The 16,395-nt window shown below is 48.6% G+C and overlaps 1 protein-coding gene and 1 long non-coding RNA gene across 2 annotated transcripts; both read left to right on the top strand.

Moving 5' to 3' along the window:
* Nucleotides 1-2,649: 2,649 nt before the first annotated feature.
* LOC127321483 (uncharacterized) lies at nt 2,650-11,837 on the top strand. Its single transcript, XM_071827064.1, has 3 exons — nt 2,650-2,834; nt 2,947-4,450; nt 11,794-11,837. The coding sequence occupies exons 2-3, from the start codon at nt 2,947-2,949 to the stop codon at nt 11,835-11,837; spliced, it is 1,548 nt and encodes a 515-aa protein (XP_071683165.1). The 5' UTR covers nt 2,650-2,834.
* Nucleotides 11,838-15,218: 3,381 nt separating this feature from the next.
* LOC139837470 (uncharacterized) lies at nt 15,219-15,843 on the top strand. Its single transcript, XR_011753961.1, has 3 exons — nt 15,219-15,320; nt 15,422-15,523; nt 15,622-15,843. It is a non-coding gene; the product is annotated as an uncharacterized lncRNA (long non-coding RNA).
* The last annotated feature ends 552 nt before the right edge of the window (nt 15,844-16,395 follow it).

Here is a 16,395-nt window from a genome sequence, read left to right as displayed (position 1 = left end):
TGAGGAGCTAGGTTCAAGCTCTCCATGTCTTGCTTCCGATACTAGGACGGTCCTCGTGTCCGGCTACCAACGGCCGTGCTAAGGCCGCATCCATGCAGGGAAACTGCTCCTGATCATCACACTCCGGCTTAACATGATGCTTCGCGTGACGGCAAAGATATAATGGAAGAGATACTGGTGTTGCAGACGATGACAGAGACTCCGGTGCTAGCATGGGGTCTCGATGGATGATTTAGCATTCCACGAGTGTTAGCGTGAAGTCATTAGGATTCGTGTCAGTGGTTGAGTTGATTTGGCCATGTGTTTATTACTTGATTAGATGGAGCTGCATGGGCAGTCATGCATGGACGTGGTTGGCATTTGGCAATGAGCTCCATGTAGTTTGCTTAATTAGTTCAAAAGGTTGTTTGGGTTTCGAGTCAAACTGGGTCTAAAATTCTTACTGATGTAGAGCTAATTCAATTGGCAAACGAATTGGATATAGCGGGGTCAGAAGCATGTACCACTTCTCTTTTTTTCCCATGATAAACACACAACGTTTGGATTATTTAGCAAAACAAGAAATATTTGATGTGCTTACTGCAACCGTGAAAAAGATAGTAGCACGACATGGTAAGAAAGCGACCCTAAGTAGGAGCATCTTCGATAACGTCGACTAGATCATCTTGGATGGAGTGGTTGACTTCTATAAGTCAATTACAGGCAAATCCGACGCAGGCGGCAATATGGATAAACATGCCGAGGCAGCGACGAATGTTCCATTGTAGGGAGAGATCCAAAACGAGAGGAAAAACATGCCCGTGTATACAAACTCAACAATAATATGCTCAAGAACAACAGAAGTACTAAGAAAGAGATATTTTTGTCAACAAAACAAATAAACATGTACCACGAGTACACACCGTGAAGGGGAAGATGATTGTGTGCTCTTGAGAGTGGAAACATAACCACCATGAAAGAGATATCATTATTGACAGTAGTACGAGGAGTGTGTCCAAAACGAACTTCTCTCTTTTATTCTCCGTTGCAACGTAAGGGATGATATTTTCTCTTAAAAAGATAGTGAATTGGTAGTATATTTTAGTTGTAAATTTTATAGACCCGTAGCAACGCACAGGCAATTTTCCTAGTACTATTAAATAAAATAACGGCACTAGCCACTTTTAATTTGTTACCTCTTTCTTACTAACCTGGCTTTAAATTACTCACAAATAAGAAAAAGTGAACCTAGGATTGATATACTTGTCCGGTAATGCACACTTAACGAGCTCAGGTTCATTTGCAATGCACTGAATAGCAAGACCCTGCTTTACTACAGAACGGTCATCGACCATTTCATATTCATCCTGTGCAAAGCCACTTGATCATTTTGGTTTGCAATGTGTTAAAATGCCACCCAGTGCACAGTCATACCAGAGAGCCACATGATCATTCATGTTCCATGCCATACGAGGACAAAATAATTTGGAGATCTCAAAATGAGTCAGATGCAATCCTATGGCGCCTATAAAGCTGTAGATGGATTAATCGTGGTGTCTGTGCAAGTCCAATTCATTGGGGGTCTCAAATGAGTAAGATGTGTTCCCATGGTACCTACCAAGCTACAGCTGGATTAATTGATCATGGTGCTTGTACTACTCCAATTAATTGGTAGTCTCAAAATGATCCGATGCATTCCCATGTCACCTACATTTATGTGGCTCGTAAAATGTATTCTTTTACTTTCAAGGTTTGTAATTGCTAACTTATTCATCTATGTGGCCGGATAATGATGGACCCGCATGTCGTGATCACCTTCTTACAAGAGATCTCTCCAATGTGTTGTCAAATCAAGGGTCGATGGTTGGTCTACTTTGGGCGTGGACATTGCATTGTTCTCAAACGAGGGTTAAACTGGGCACATTTCTCGTATTTCATTGTCTGGATGGATATGCATTTTTTGTGAGTGATCTAATGTTATCAATCCACGTGAAACCGCGGGCGCAGAGAAGCGCCATGATGATGATGGAGACGCGTTGAGTGCAGTCGTCGAGGATGTCGATGCTGAAGTCGATGCAGTCCGAGTCGTCGAAGACGAGGTGTGGCCATAGTTGTGCCCGAACTAGGCGCTCGTCGGGGGCGTAAGCATACTACGATTTTGCCAGAACCGAGTATGCAAGAAGAATCGTCGGTGACGCGGTCGAGGCAGTCATAGGAGTCAATGCCAAAGAAGACGTTGTCAATGCCGATGAAGACGAGGCGCCGATCCAACCTTTCCAAGCCCGGGGACCCGTCGGGGACGAAGGCACGCGGCAGTGTTGCAATCACCGAGCATGCGTAGAGCGGGACCACTAGTAGAAACAAGGGCTTTTGTTTTTTGCTCCAAAGAGCTTTTGCACCGGATTTGGCACGAACCGGTGCTAAAGGGGGTCATTAGCACCGGTTCGTGCCCTTTGGACGTAACAGGGACCTTTAGCACCGGTTCGTGTTACGAACCGGTGCAAATGAGCTATCTTTTGCACCGGTTCGTAACACGAACCGGTGCTAAAGGTTCGTCGCCAGGCACGTGGCAGCCACGGGTGCAAATGAGCTATCTTTTGCACCGGTTCGTAATACGAACCGGTGCAAAAGGACCCTTTGCCCTATATATTCAGCTCACCCCAACCAGCCAACTCACTTCATTTTTTCTAGGGGAAAGGTGTGTGTGTTGAGTGCTACCTTGCTTCTCTTTGGCATGCACATAAGGTGCTCGATGAAATGTCTGAGAGAATGATGCCGCTTGATTTTACACAAAACAAAAATGATATGAGGTGCCGGAGCGACACTTAAGCTTTCTCCTCTTCTCCTCGATCAAGGTTAAGCTACAACTTTACCCTTTCATTTGTACGGTGCTAATTTCCACTATTTATAAATATTATGATATTTTGTAATAGTTTTTTGATAAACTTAATTAATTATTTGATGTAGATGAACCGGCGGCAATGGATGTACGTTGACCGACGTCTACCCGAGTTCACTTCGGGCCTGAAAGAATTTATCCGTGTGGCTCAGGAAAACCCACAGGCGGATGGTTTTATGTGTTGTCCATGTGTTGATTGCCGGAACTTGAAGCAATACCCTGAATGGCAAGTCATTCACTCCCACCTGCTTTGGAAAGGTTTCATGCCCAGCTATAATTGTTGGACCAAGCATGGAGAAAGAGGGGTTATGATGGAAGACGACGACGAAGAAGAAGAGGATGATGATATGTACCCTAACTACGGTGATACTGCAACAGGGCATGATGAAGATGAAGATGCAGGAGGAGGTGAAGATGAAGAGGCATCAGATGAGCCCGTTGATGATGATCTTCGTCGGGCCATCGCTGATGCACACAGAGATGCAGAAACAGAAAACGAGAAGCGAAAGTTAAAGGGCATGTTAGATGATCACAAAAAGAAGTTATACCCAAATTGCGAAGATGGCAACACAAAGCTCGGTGCCACCCTGGAGTTGCTGCAATGGAAGGCAGAGGCTGGTATATGTGACAAGCCATTTGAGAAGTTACTGAAAATAATGAAGAGGAGGTTTCCAAAGGATAACGAATTGCCTGACAGTACGTACGAAGCAAAGAAGGTTCTCTGCCCTCTAGGATTAGAGGTGCTGAAGATACATGCATGCATTAATGACTGCATCCTCTACCGCGCTGAGTACGAAAATTTGGAAAAATGCCCGGTATGCACTGCACTTCGGTATAAGATCAGGCGAGATGACCCTGGTGATGTTGAGGGCGAGCCCCCTAGGAAGAGGGTTCCTGCCAAGGTTATGTGGTATGCTCCTATAATACCACGGTTGAAACGTCTGTTCAGAAATAAAGAGCATGCCAGGTTGTTGCGATGGCACAAAGAAGACCGTAAGAAAGACGAGATGCTGAGACACCCCGCTGATGGGTCGCAGTGGAGGACAATCGATAGAGAGTTCCCGGACTTTGCAGATGACGCGAGGAACTTAAGGTTTGGCCTAAGTACAGATGGAATGAATCCTTTTGGGGAGCAGAGCTGCAGTCATAGCACCTGCCCTGTAACTCTATGTATCTATAACCTTCCGCCTTGGTTGTGCATGAAGCGGAAGTTCATTATGATGCCAGTGCTCATCCAAGGCCCAAAGCAACCCGGCAACGATATTGATGTGTACCTACGGCCATTATTTGAAGAACTCTTACAGTTGTGGAGCAAACCAGGTGTACATGCATGGGATGAGTACAAACAGGAGTCATTTAACCTACGAGCGTTGCTTTTCGTGACCATCAATGATTGGCCTGCTCTTAGTAACCTTTCAGGACAGACAAACAAGGGATACAATGCATGCACGCACTGCTTAGATGAGACCGAAGGTGCCTATTTGAATAAATGTAAGAAGGTTGTGTACCTGGGGCATCGTCGATTTCTTCCAAAGAGGCACCCCGTCAGAAAGAAAGGCAATCCTTTCGGAGGTGAGGCAGATCACCGGGTGAAGCCTGAACTCCGTACCGGTGATGCTTTACTTGATATGGTCAAGGACATAAAAGTAATCTTTGGAAAGGGTCCTGGCGGTCAATCTGTTCCGAATGACGTCGTTACCGGACACGCACCCATGTGGAAGAAAAAATCTCTATTTTGGGATCTACCCTATTGGAAAGTCCTAGAGGTCCGCTCTTCAATCGACGTGATGCACGTGACGAAGAATCTTTGCGTGAACCTGCTAGGCTTCTTAGGCGTGTATGGTAAGACAAAAGATACACCAGAAGCACGGGAGGACCAGTATCGTATGAAAGTCCCAAAAAACAAGCAAGAACAGAATTACAAGACGGATACAGGGAGTCGCTTAAGTCCTGCCAGCTACGCTCTTACCAAAGAAGAGAAGGATATCTTTTTTGAAGTCCTTTACAGTATCAAGGTGCCGTCTGGATTCTCATCAAATATAAAGGGAATTGTAAATATGGCGGAGAAAAAATTCCAAAACCTGAAGTCGCATGACTGCCACATTATTATGACGCAGTTGCTTCCGGTTGCACTGAGGGGGCTTCTGCCGGAAAATGTTCGAATACCCATTGTGAAGCTATGTGCATTCCTTAATGCAATATCTCAGAAGGTAATCGATCCAGCTAGTCTTCCAAGGTTACAGAAGGATGTGGTGCAATGTCTTGTTAGTTTTGAGTTGGTGTTTCCACCATCTTTCTTCAATATTATGACACATCTCCTGGTTCACCTTGTCGAAGAGATTGCCATCCTCGATCCTGTCTTTCTACACAATATGTTCCCCTTCGAGAGGTTCATGGGGGTCTTAAAGAAATATGTTCATAACCGTGCTAGGCCAGAAGGAAGCATCTCCAAGGGCTATGGAACAGAGGAGGTCATTGAGTTCTGTGTTGACTTTATTCCTGACCTTAAGTCGATTGGTGTTCCTGAATCGCGACATGAGGGTCGACTAAGTGGAAAAGGCACGCTAGGAAGGAAATCAATGATATGTAGGGACGGGATTTCTTTCACTCAAGCACACTACACAGTTCTACAAAGTTCCACCTTGGTGGCCCCGTATATCAGTGAACACAAGAATATTGTACGCTCCCAACATCCGGGGCAGTCTGAAGACTGGATTACACATAAACATATGCAGACCTTCGGCGGTTGGCTCCGAGCACATCTCATTAATAACAACGATATTGGAGATCAGTTGTACTTGTTGGCCGGGTCACCATCTTCGACTGTACTGACTTTCCAGGGGTACGAGATAAATGGAAATATCTTCTACACGTTCGCCCAAGATAAAAAGAGCACCAACCAAAACAGTGGTGTCCGCATTGATGCAACAAACACTAGCAGTGGGGAAAAGGACACATATTATGGTTACATAGAGGAGATATGGGAACTTGACTATGGACCTTCTTTTAAGGTCCCTTTATTTCGGTGCAAATGGTTCAAGCTGGATGGAAAAGGGGTAAAGTTAGACCAGCTGTACGGAATGACAACAGTGGATCTCAACAATCTTGGTTACAGAGACGAACCATTCGTCCTAGCCAATGATGTGGATCAGGTTTTCTATGTGAAGGACATGTCCTCCATACCGAAGAAAAGAAAACATAAGGAAACGAGCTCATCCGATGAGCCAAAGCGTCACATAGTTCTTTCAGGTAAAAGAACCATCGTGGGAGTCGAGGACAAGACAGACATGTCAGAAGATTATAATAAGTTTGCTGAAATTCCGCCGTTCATAGTGAACATTGACCCAACCATCGCGTTAAATGCTGAAGATGCTCCATGGTTACGGTCGAAGCGATCATAATGTATTATTATCATGTACTGTGAAGCATTTGTGGCGAATCTATCAGTAACATTGGTCGTGTGCAATTATCCAAGTTTATTATTTTTCCTTGCTAGTATGACACATAATATGATGGCACGCGAAGGTTTCGCGTTGTTTGGATCATTTTTGAATTTTTTATGCTCGTTTCAAACTATATTCAAAACGGCGGGCATGAAGATCCTTCGCTCGGGGCGGAGTTTCACTAAACTTTCACTGGATCTCTGATGAAATAGCATGTTGTGAACCCAATAAATATTTTTACAAAAAATCTTGAGCATTATATCATGTGCATGTAGTTCAAATCTGTCCGGCCTCCTGCCGATTCGGCAGGAATTTGTCTTTTTCACGAGGGGTGGACGGAAAGGTTCCAGATACACATGGTTGGGAAATTATCCATCTTAGGTGGTCTACTATTTTTGAAAAATGTGTTGGTACCAATGTGAAACTTTAATTTTGTGGTTCCTTCACAAAACACCCCCTTTTCGGCACCTCGAAAATGGAAAATGGATTTTTCGTGCGATGAAAAGGAAAACTTCCTCTTGCAACATTGTAAGACATCCCAAGATACACATGTGTGCAACATTGAAATAGCATGTTGTGAGTGGAGATGGGTTGGCTTTTTGTACCATATTTATAGAGTCGTTCACGGGCTTGCAGGGAAATTTTTTCGAGGCGCAACTTCCGAAGATGTCGTAGGGCGTGTGCACCAACGACATCTTCGAGAAGTTGCGCCACGGGAGATTTCCCAACCCTTTCCCCAATACTGTTAGAGGAGATGTAGTCCTTCATGGGCTTGTAGGGAAATTTTTCCGAGGCGCAACTTCCGAAGATGTCGTAGGGCGTGTGCACCAACGACATCTTCGAGAAGTTGCGCCACGGGAGATTTCCCAACCCTTTCCCGAATACTGTTAGAGGAGATGTAGTCCTTCATGGGCTTGCAGGGAAATTTTTCCGAGGCGCAACTTCCGAAGATGCTGTAGGGCGTGTGCACCAACGACATCTTCGAGAAGCTGCGCCACGGGAGATTTTCCAACCCTTTCCCCAATACTGTTAGAGGAGATGTTGTTGGGTGTATACTAGCAGCTTCCGAGCGGGACTCTCCCCGGAGGGGCTATATATAGCAATGTGCCTCCAGATAATCCCCCCCAGATGAGGCCACCCCAGATAAGGCAAACACCAGATAAGCCTCCCCCAGATTTAGCCCCCCCATCTTTAGCACCGGTTCCAGCCAGGAACCGGGATAAAAGGGGTATATAAACTAATCCACCATCTTTAGCACCGGTTCCAGCCAGGAACCGGAATAAAAGGGGTATATAAACTAATCCACCATCTTTAGCACCGGTTCAAGCCAGGAACCGGGATAAAAGGGGTATCACCATCTTTAGCACCGGTTCCAGCCAGGAACCGGAATAAAAGGGGTATATAAACTAATCCACCATCTTTAGCACCGGTTCAAGCCAGGAACCGAGATAAAAGGGGTATCACCATCTTTAGCACCGGTTCAAGCCAGGAACCGGGATAAAAGGGGTATCACCATCTTTACCACCGGTTCAAGCCAGGAACCGGGATAAAAGGGGTATATAAACTAACGACAACGACTTTATTAAAATTTAACAAGATACTTTAACTAAACTTAAACTAAAGCAATGACAACACGGCTTTATTGAAATTTAACATTAACTAAATTTAAACTAAAATAACAACTTCTACTAGTTCTTCCGCGCATCCGCAGCTGCCCTCCTGGCTGCCGCCTCCTGCCGCAGCTCCTCCTCACGACGACGCTTATGCATCTCCTCACTATCCAGATCCGCCACACGCGGCCGCTTATGCAGCTCCTGGAGACTCTGCCTCTCAAATGCTTCTATGGTAGCCGCTAGCGCCGCCTCCTCCCACTCCTCTATCTCTGCGAGCTGCGGGTCCACCTCATCCGCTGCTGCCCTCCTGGCTGCCGCCTCCTGCCGCAGCTGCTGCTGCAGCTCCTCCCACTCCTCTATCTCTGCGAGCTGCGGGTCCACGTCCACCGGCGGTAGGTGCGGCTTTGGGGGCATTGTGCAATGGGCTAGGGTTCGGTGATGAGTGAAATGGGAGACACGGGGGCGTACTATTTATAGAGGGCGTTTAGGCGGGAAATCTCCGCGCTGCCAGTCGTGGCGGGAAAATATCCCGCGCGGCGTCGTGGTAGGAAATATCCCGCGCGGCGTCGTGGCGGGAAAATGTCCCGCGCGGCGTCGTGGCGGGAACATATCCCGCGCGGCGTCGTGGCGAGAACTCGATCCCGCGCGAAACAGATAAAAAAGGCGGGAAGAAAGCAAAAAATTTCAGCCGAAATTTGGCCCTTTTGCACCGGTTCGTGGCTGGAACCGGTGCAAAAGGGTCTCCCCTTAAAACTGCCCGCGCGCCCCTCTTCCTCCTCAGATCGACCGCGCGCGAGGAGAAAAATACACGCCGGCAGGCTGCCAAAATTCTCCACGCGCCGCCGCCGTCCGCCGCCGCCGCCTCCTCCCGCGCGCCGCCCGTCCTCACCGCCGCCGCCGTCCGCCGCCGCCTCCTCCGCGCCCTCTCCGCCCGCGCGCGCCGCCGCCTCCTCCTCCTCTCGTCCGCGCGCCTGCCGCCACCGCCCGGCCACCTCCGCCCGCGCCGCCCGGCCGGCCCCCTCCGCCCGCGCCGCCCGCCCCCCTCCGCCCGTGCCGCCTGGCCACCCGCGCCGCGCGCCCGCCCGCCCGGCCAGCCGCTCGAGCCAGAGGTGAGGCGCCGCCCCAGAATACTGTTAGAGGAGATGTAGTCCTTCATGGGCTTGCAGGGAAATTTTTCCGAGGCGCAACTTCCGAAGATGCTGTAGGGCGTGTGCACCAACGACATCTTCGAGAAGCTGCGCCACGGGAGATTTTCCAACCCTTTCCCCAATACTGTTAGAGGAGATGTTGTTGGGTGTATACTAGCAGCTTCCGAGCGGGACTCTCCCCGGAGTGGCTATATATAGCAATGTGCCTCCAGATAATCCCCCCCAGATGAGGCCACCCCAGATAAGGCAAACACCAGATAAGCCTCCCCCAGATTTAGCCCCCCCATCTTTAGCACCGGTTCCAGCCAGGAACCGGGATAAAAGGGGTATATAAACTAATCCACCATCTTTAGCACCGGTTCCAGCCAGGAACCGGAATAAAATGGGTATATAAACTAATCCACCATCTTTAGCACCGGTTCAAGCCAGGAACCGGGATAAAAGGGGTATCACCATCTTTAGCACCGGTTCCAGCCAGGAACCGGAACAAAAGGGGTATATAAACTAATCCACCATCTTTAGCACCGGTTCAAGCCAGGAACCGAGATAAAAGGCGTATCACCATCTTTAGCACCGGTTCAAGCCAGGAACCGGGATAAAAGGGGTATCACCATCTTTACCACCGGTTCAAGCCAGGAACCGGGATAAAAGGGGTATATAAACTAACGACAACGACTTTATTAAAATTTAACAAGATACGTTAACTAAACTTAAACTAAAACAACGACAACACGGCTTTATTGAAATTTAACATTAACTAAATTTAAACTAAAATAACAACTTCTACTAGTTTTTCCGCGCATCCGCTGCTGCCCTCCTGGCTGCCGCCTCCTGCCGCAGCTCCTCCTCACGACGACGCTTATGCATCTCCTCACTATCCAGATCCGCCACACGCGGCCGCTTATGCAGCTCCTGGAGACTCTGCCTCTCAAATGCTTCTATGGTAGCCGCTAGCGCCGCCTCCTCCCACTCCTCTATCTCTGCGAGCTGCGGGTCCACCTCATCCGCTGCTGCCCTCCTGGCTGCCGCCTCCTGCCGCAGCTGCTGCTGCAGCTCCTCCCACTCCTCTATCTCTGCGAGCTGCGGGTCCACCTCCACCGGCGGTGGGTGCGGCTTTGGGGGCATTGTGCAATGGGCTAGGGTTCGGTGATGAGTGAAATGGGAGACACGGGGGCGTACTATTTATAGAGGGCGTTTAGGCGGGAAATCTCCGCGCTGCGCGTCGTGGCGGGAAAATATCCCGCGCGGCGTCGTGGTGGGAAATATCCCGCGCGGCGTCGTGGCGGGAAAATGTCCCGCGCGGCGTCGTGGCGGGAACATATCCCGCGCGGCGTCGTGGCGAGAACTCGATCCCGCGCGAAACAGATAAAAAAGGCGGGAAGAAAGCAAAAAATTTCAGCCGAAATTTCGCCCTTTTGCACCGGTTCGTGGCTGGAACCGGTGCAAAAGGGTCTTTTGCACCGGTTCCAGCCACGAACCGGTGCAAAAGGGTCTCCCCTTATAACTGCGCGGGCGCCCCTCTTCCTCCTCAGATCGACCGCGCGCGAGAGAAAATACACGCCGGCAGGCTGCCAAAATTCTCCACGCGCCGCCGCCGCCTCCTCCCGCGCCGCCCGTCCTCACCGCCGCCGCCGTCCGCCGCCGCCTCCTCCCGCGCCCTCTCCGCCGCGCGCGCCGCCGCCTCCTCCTCCTCCTCTCGTCCGCGCGCCTGCCGCCACCGCCCGGCCACCTCCGCCCGCGCCGCCGGCCGGCCCCTCCGCCCGCGCCGCCCGCCCCCTCCGCCCGTGCCGCCCGGCCGCCCGCGCGCCCGCCCGCCCGGCCAGCTGCTCGAGCCAGAGGTGAGGCGCCGCCCGCCGCCCCTGCCTCCACATATTTAGTTTTAGTTAGTTTATATTTAGTTAGGCAATTTTAGTTAGAAATTTGTATTTGGAAATTTTAGTTAGGAAATTTTAGTTAGAAATTTGTATTTGGAAATTTTAGTTAGGAAATTTGAATATGTAGGTTTTAGTTAGGAAATTTTAGTTAGGAAATTTTAGTTAGAAAATTAGTTAGATTTTAAATAGTATGTGTTAGAAAAAAGTTACTTTGATTAGTATGTGTTAGATGGAATATGTAAGTACTTTATTTAGATGTGTTAGAAAAAAATTAGATGGAATATGTAAGTACTTTGATTAGTATGTGTTAGATGGAATATGTAAGTACTTTATTTAGATGTGTTAGAAAAAATTTAGATGGAATATGTAAGTACTTTATTAGTATGTGTTAGAAAATATTTAATTACTTTGATTCATATTCATAAGTACTTTATTCAAATTCAATATTATATTTGTTAGTTTGCATACGATGCCGCGCCCTCCGCGTCCTGGAGCTAGGACAATTTTAGAGGAGATGCAGCAGATGGGGGGAGTTCGAGACTGGGCTCCGCCGGGGTGGCACTGGGAGGTGTTATCTTCCGGGACGCGCACCTTGGTGCGGAATCCGGGTCCCGTCGTCGACCCGGATATTCTCTGGTGGAGGTCGCGTGGGCCACGGTCGTTTCAGAGGGAGCCGGCGCCGCCGGAGGTGGTAGCTCAGCGTATTAGAGAGGAGGACGAGCATGTTCGCCGTTACCTGTATGCGTTAGAGACCAGGTATATGGGCAGATGGTCTATTTTGCAGGGATCTCACATTAGCTATGATCCTGTTATTGTACCGTGGCTTTGGGTGTTCAGCCGGCGCGGCTCAGGACCCGGTCGGCGCCGTTGAGAGGTTCTAGTGTGATGTATTAGGGACCGATCGAGCTATATGTGTAACTCAGATCTTTGATTATGTATTGAGCATTATCCTTAATTAGTACCTATATATATGTGTAACTCTAATATTTGATCATGTATTGAGCATTATTCTTAATTACTGCTTCGTTGTGTTTATAGCATTAGAATAACTTGTAAGTCTTTGCAGAAACTATGGAACGAGACCTAGAAAAAGAATACCTCGTCGAGGAGATTATCCGTGATGATGACGATATCACCTCTCTTTACCTAAACCAATCTGGCGAGGGAGACGAGCGAACCCGTGGAGACGGCTCCGGTGAGGGAGATGAGCAAGACCACCGTGGAGATCGCTCCGGTGAGGGAGAAGGTGACGACTCCGAGGGAGAAGCTCACGCCGCCGAGGTGTATATATATTAATTAACCAAGCCTCCAGATTTGTGCATATACATATATTAACGTTGTTTCTTCTTTTAGACCTCCCGATCAACAAACTCTACTGGCAGAACTAAACGAGGCGCGGCCAGAAAGATGGAAGACCATGAAAGGTGCACCATCACGGAAATCGCTGTAGATGGCGAACCGATTTCTCCCAAGGCTCACGCAAAAAAGTTTGTAAGTCAATGCGGAGTTATTGTTAGGGACACCATCCCGATCACCACTCAAGAATGGAAGAAACCTGCAAAGGGGGATGAAGGAGTTACTTATGTCGACACGAGATCGAAAAATCTGATGTTTAGGAAGCTCCTGGTAAATTTCATCTTACCGGAGCCAGCTGACTCTGATAGTGAGAATGACAGGCCAGACCCTGAGGATCCCGAGCTGAATAGCGTACAGCGAAGAGTCAAGAAGTGGGCTCTTAAGAAGATGGCAGTACAGTTCAACGACTACAAGAAGAAATTGGACAACTTCTTTGTCAAGAAAAATAAGACTCCGGATTTCAATGGCCCCTATGAGAAGATAAAAGACCACTGGGAGGCATTTGTGAAGTACAAGACATCGGAGAGGGCAAAGAAAAGGTCAGCCACCAACACTCAAAATGCTGCTAATAAGATGTACTTCCATACCATGGGGCGAGGAGGCTACAAGGCTGGCAGGCCTAAGTGGGAGAAATGGGAGAACGACCTAATTGAAAAGGGGATCCAGCCAGAGGTACTGAAATGGAACCAGCGGTCAAGGGATTGGTTTTACGCGCATGGGGGCACGTTGGACGCACAAGGGCACTGTATATGTACACCAAGACATCAGGAAAACCCACTTCCCATCGAAGCCTTTAGAAATGTTGCAAAGGAAGTTGAAGATGGGAAGTTCCGTCCCGAAAGAGAGAAGGACCAGCTCACACGCGCCCTTGGGAATCCTGAACACCCAGGACGAACACGAACCATACCAGGTGGCAAGCCGTGGTGTATTGGGTTTCCTGCAGAAACGAAGAAATATCCCGATAGAAGCCGTCAGAGGAAAAAGGATGTGGTTCAAGAACGCGTTGCTAAGCTAGAGGAGCAAGTGAGGATGATAATGTCAGGCTCAGTCACCCAACCTCAAGCTAATCCGCAGATAGAAGAAGTTGCATTCGATGCTACCGGCCAGGGATCTCAGCGGAAAAGCAGCGTGGCTTCCACGGAGCTGCCGGGTAATGATGCAGATGTGGATCCACATATGGCTCCTCCCTCCCCTGTGGATCCGCATATGGCTCCTCCCTCCCCTGTGGATCCGCAGATGGCTCCTCGCTACCCTGTGGATTATATCACAGAGTCGACACCTTGTGAGCTACATTTCAAAACGATGGGCTACTTAACGCTCAAGGCGGCGATCGGCTATGTCTTACCGCCAGTACCTGATCAAAGATACCACTTCAAACCGGTTCCACATGGCTACGCTGTTGCCGGGGTGGATCAAGTTATGGATGGGTATGGGCCGCTGAGGCTTGACCACCCTGCCGGTGAAGGGGATTTGCTAGAGCTGGGAGAAGCCAAGAACACTACAGTTCTATGGCGAAAGGAATTCATTGTGATTCCGGGTTGGAAGGCGCCAACAAGGTCTCCACCGAGCCAGCATTCTCCACCGATGCAGCCGTCTCCAGTGCGTCAGCCTTCTCCGCCGGCGCGTGAGCCTTCTCCGCCGCCGCGTGAGCCTTCTCCGCCGCCGCGTGAGCCTTCTCCGCCGCCGCAGGCCTCCACTCAGTCTAAGAGCAAAAAGCGGACCGCTACGACAATGAGTCGTAACCGATCACCGAAACGCAAACAAGAGCCCCTCCGAAGAGTGCCTAAGGTTCCTCCCAAGAGACCTTATGACTATACAGTTGAGGAAAATGCCAAGATCGCAAAGGAACAACACATGAAATCCATGTTTGGCAAGAAAAAGCCCCAGCCTGAGCCCGAGCCAGCTATATCCAAGGAAAAGAAGTTGAAACTGCTGAAGAACCTTCATCAACCTGAGCCAAGTCTTTCATCGAACTATGACCGGTCTATTCGCAAGTCAAATGTGGTAGCAAAAGAGCGGTGGCAAAAAAGTAAGGAAGAAGGGAAACAAGTTCCCCAGCTTGGAACCCAGAAAAACTCGTGCCCCCCGCTCAATGTGTATCCCGATATCATAGACTGCCTTGATCCGACGCTGGTAGCACTATACAAAGACGAGGCAGATGCGAACAATATGAGTATTCCTGAGTACTTAAGCCGCCTCGAATTCATTCAGACGGATGATGTCCAAATAGCATACCAGTACAAGTACGGGCAATCTCTGGTCAGAGCTGAGGAGTTGCCTAATCTATCGACACACAACCGCTAAGACCGTGATAATTGGTACTTGGATGCATGTAAGGACGGTCAGAACTGGATCATGGTGGCAATCAAAAATGAGCACTACGGGCGAACTGACGTGATGAACATCGAATTTTGTGAATTATTTCAGTTATTCAATCAAGACGCCCTCGACAAATCTCTGCTCAGTGCCTACTGTCTGTAAGTATTATTTATGTAATTAAGTCTCTACCGCGGCTCGTCCATTGCATGCATATAACTATACTCTCACTATATTATGCAGAATGAAGATCCGTGAATGCCGCAAGGGGCAAATCTATGATCTTGGGTTCATTGACCCATATACCGTGAATGGGTATACTGTCGAAAACTCTCCCAAGGACACGGAGAATAACTTGGTATATGCCTTAAGGAAAAACTCATACAAAAGGGCAATACTATTTCCTTACAACTTCGCGTGAGTGTTACTGTCTTCACACATTAAATCTTTTTCGCTTACTCCATGTGTTAAGTGTAATTGATGAGTTATGCATATATATATGTGTCCGCAGGTTTCACTATATCCTGCTAGTCATTGAAGCCGACACCGGAGTAGTAGAAGTCATGGACTCGAACAGTAAACCCCTTGAGGCGTGGGGGGACATGGCTGATATCCTCCAGAAGGCTTGGACACGGTTCGCGAACAAGTCTCCGGGTTTACGGAATAAAGAGCTTCGAATAAAACCTGTACGGGTAAGTACTACTAGCTAGGTCGCACATCTCTTTGATTCTAGTTTCAATACCATTATTATCATCCTTGATTATTATTTTGATTGAACTTTGTTCTCGTAAAGTGCTTGAGGCAAGAGGACGGGAATAATTTATGCGGGTTCTACGTTTGCGAGTTCATTCGCCAGAATACCCACCATATGACCAAAATTTTGGAACAACTTGATGTACGTAAACAACATTCATAACTTTATTTTATCACCTTCTGTTTCATTCACATACACATATATATATACTGACCACCGTACCTTCTTGAAATTATTAGATCCAACGGTTGCGGGACGGTCTTCTAGAAACCGAGCGTGTACGGGCAATTCAAGAAGAACTGGCGGGATTCTTACTTGAGCAAGTTATAGCTCCAGACGGAGAACACTATGTGCCCGACATCCAACATTGAATAGAAATTATTTTGAAAGTTGATGTAGACATATATATATGCATGAACGTGTGTCACTTCGATCGATATATGTAATATAATGGTTTCCTATATATATGTGTCTGCATTATATTATAACGTGTTTCGAATGGAGGCAGAGTCGCCGCAGCGGCGTTTTAGTGTAAATTTCCTGCCGCGGCGAGTACGCCGCGCAGCGTTTAGTGCAATTCCCTGCGGCAGAGTCTGCCGCGGCAGGGAAGGGCACCAAAACCCTACCGTGGCACAACCCTTTTGCACCGGTTCGTATTACGAACCGGTGCAAAAGGTCCTCTGCCGGGCGCTCCACAGAGGGCCACGTGGCCCTTTTGCACCGGTTCGTATTACGAACCGGTGCAAAAGGTCCTCCGCCGGGCGCTCCACAGAGGGCCACGTGGTGCCCCCTTTAGCACCGGTTCGTAACTGAACCGGTGCAAAAGGGGGGGGGCCTTTTGCACCGGATTGTTTGCACCGGTTCACAATCCGGTGCATATGGCCCTAATGAACCGGTGCAAAAGAGCAGTTTTCTACTAGTGGACCAGTACGGTTATCGTGCCATGTCAGTGGTAGACTAGCAGAGGAGGACTCCAGGACGGTTGCGAGGCGTAGAGCGGTGAAGACGGGGAA

Source organism: Lolium perenne, chromosome 3 (assembly GCF_019359855.2).
Source record: "Lolium perenne isolate Kyuss_39 chromosome 3, Kyuss_2.0, whole genome shotgun sequence".
NCBI classification, from domain to species: Eukaryota; Viridiplantae; Streptophyta; class Magnoliopsida; order Poales; family Poaceae; genus Lolium; species Lolium perenne.
Note: the sequence above shows the minus strand (reverse complement) of the source record. Positions and strands in the feature narration are given on the sequence as shown.

Excerpts from the sequence above, each read along its gene's own strand:
- LOC127321483 (XM_071827064.1), top strand. The coding sequence starts at position 2,947 with ATGAACCGGCGGCAATGGATGTACGTTGACCGACGTCTACCCGAGTTC. Across the intron at positions 4,451-11,793 it reads GAAAGGCAATCCTTTCGGAG|CCGGCGCGGCTCAGGACCCG; the intron begins GTGAGGCAGATC and ends TTGGGTGTTCAG.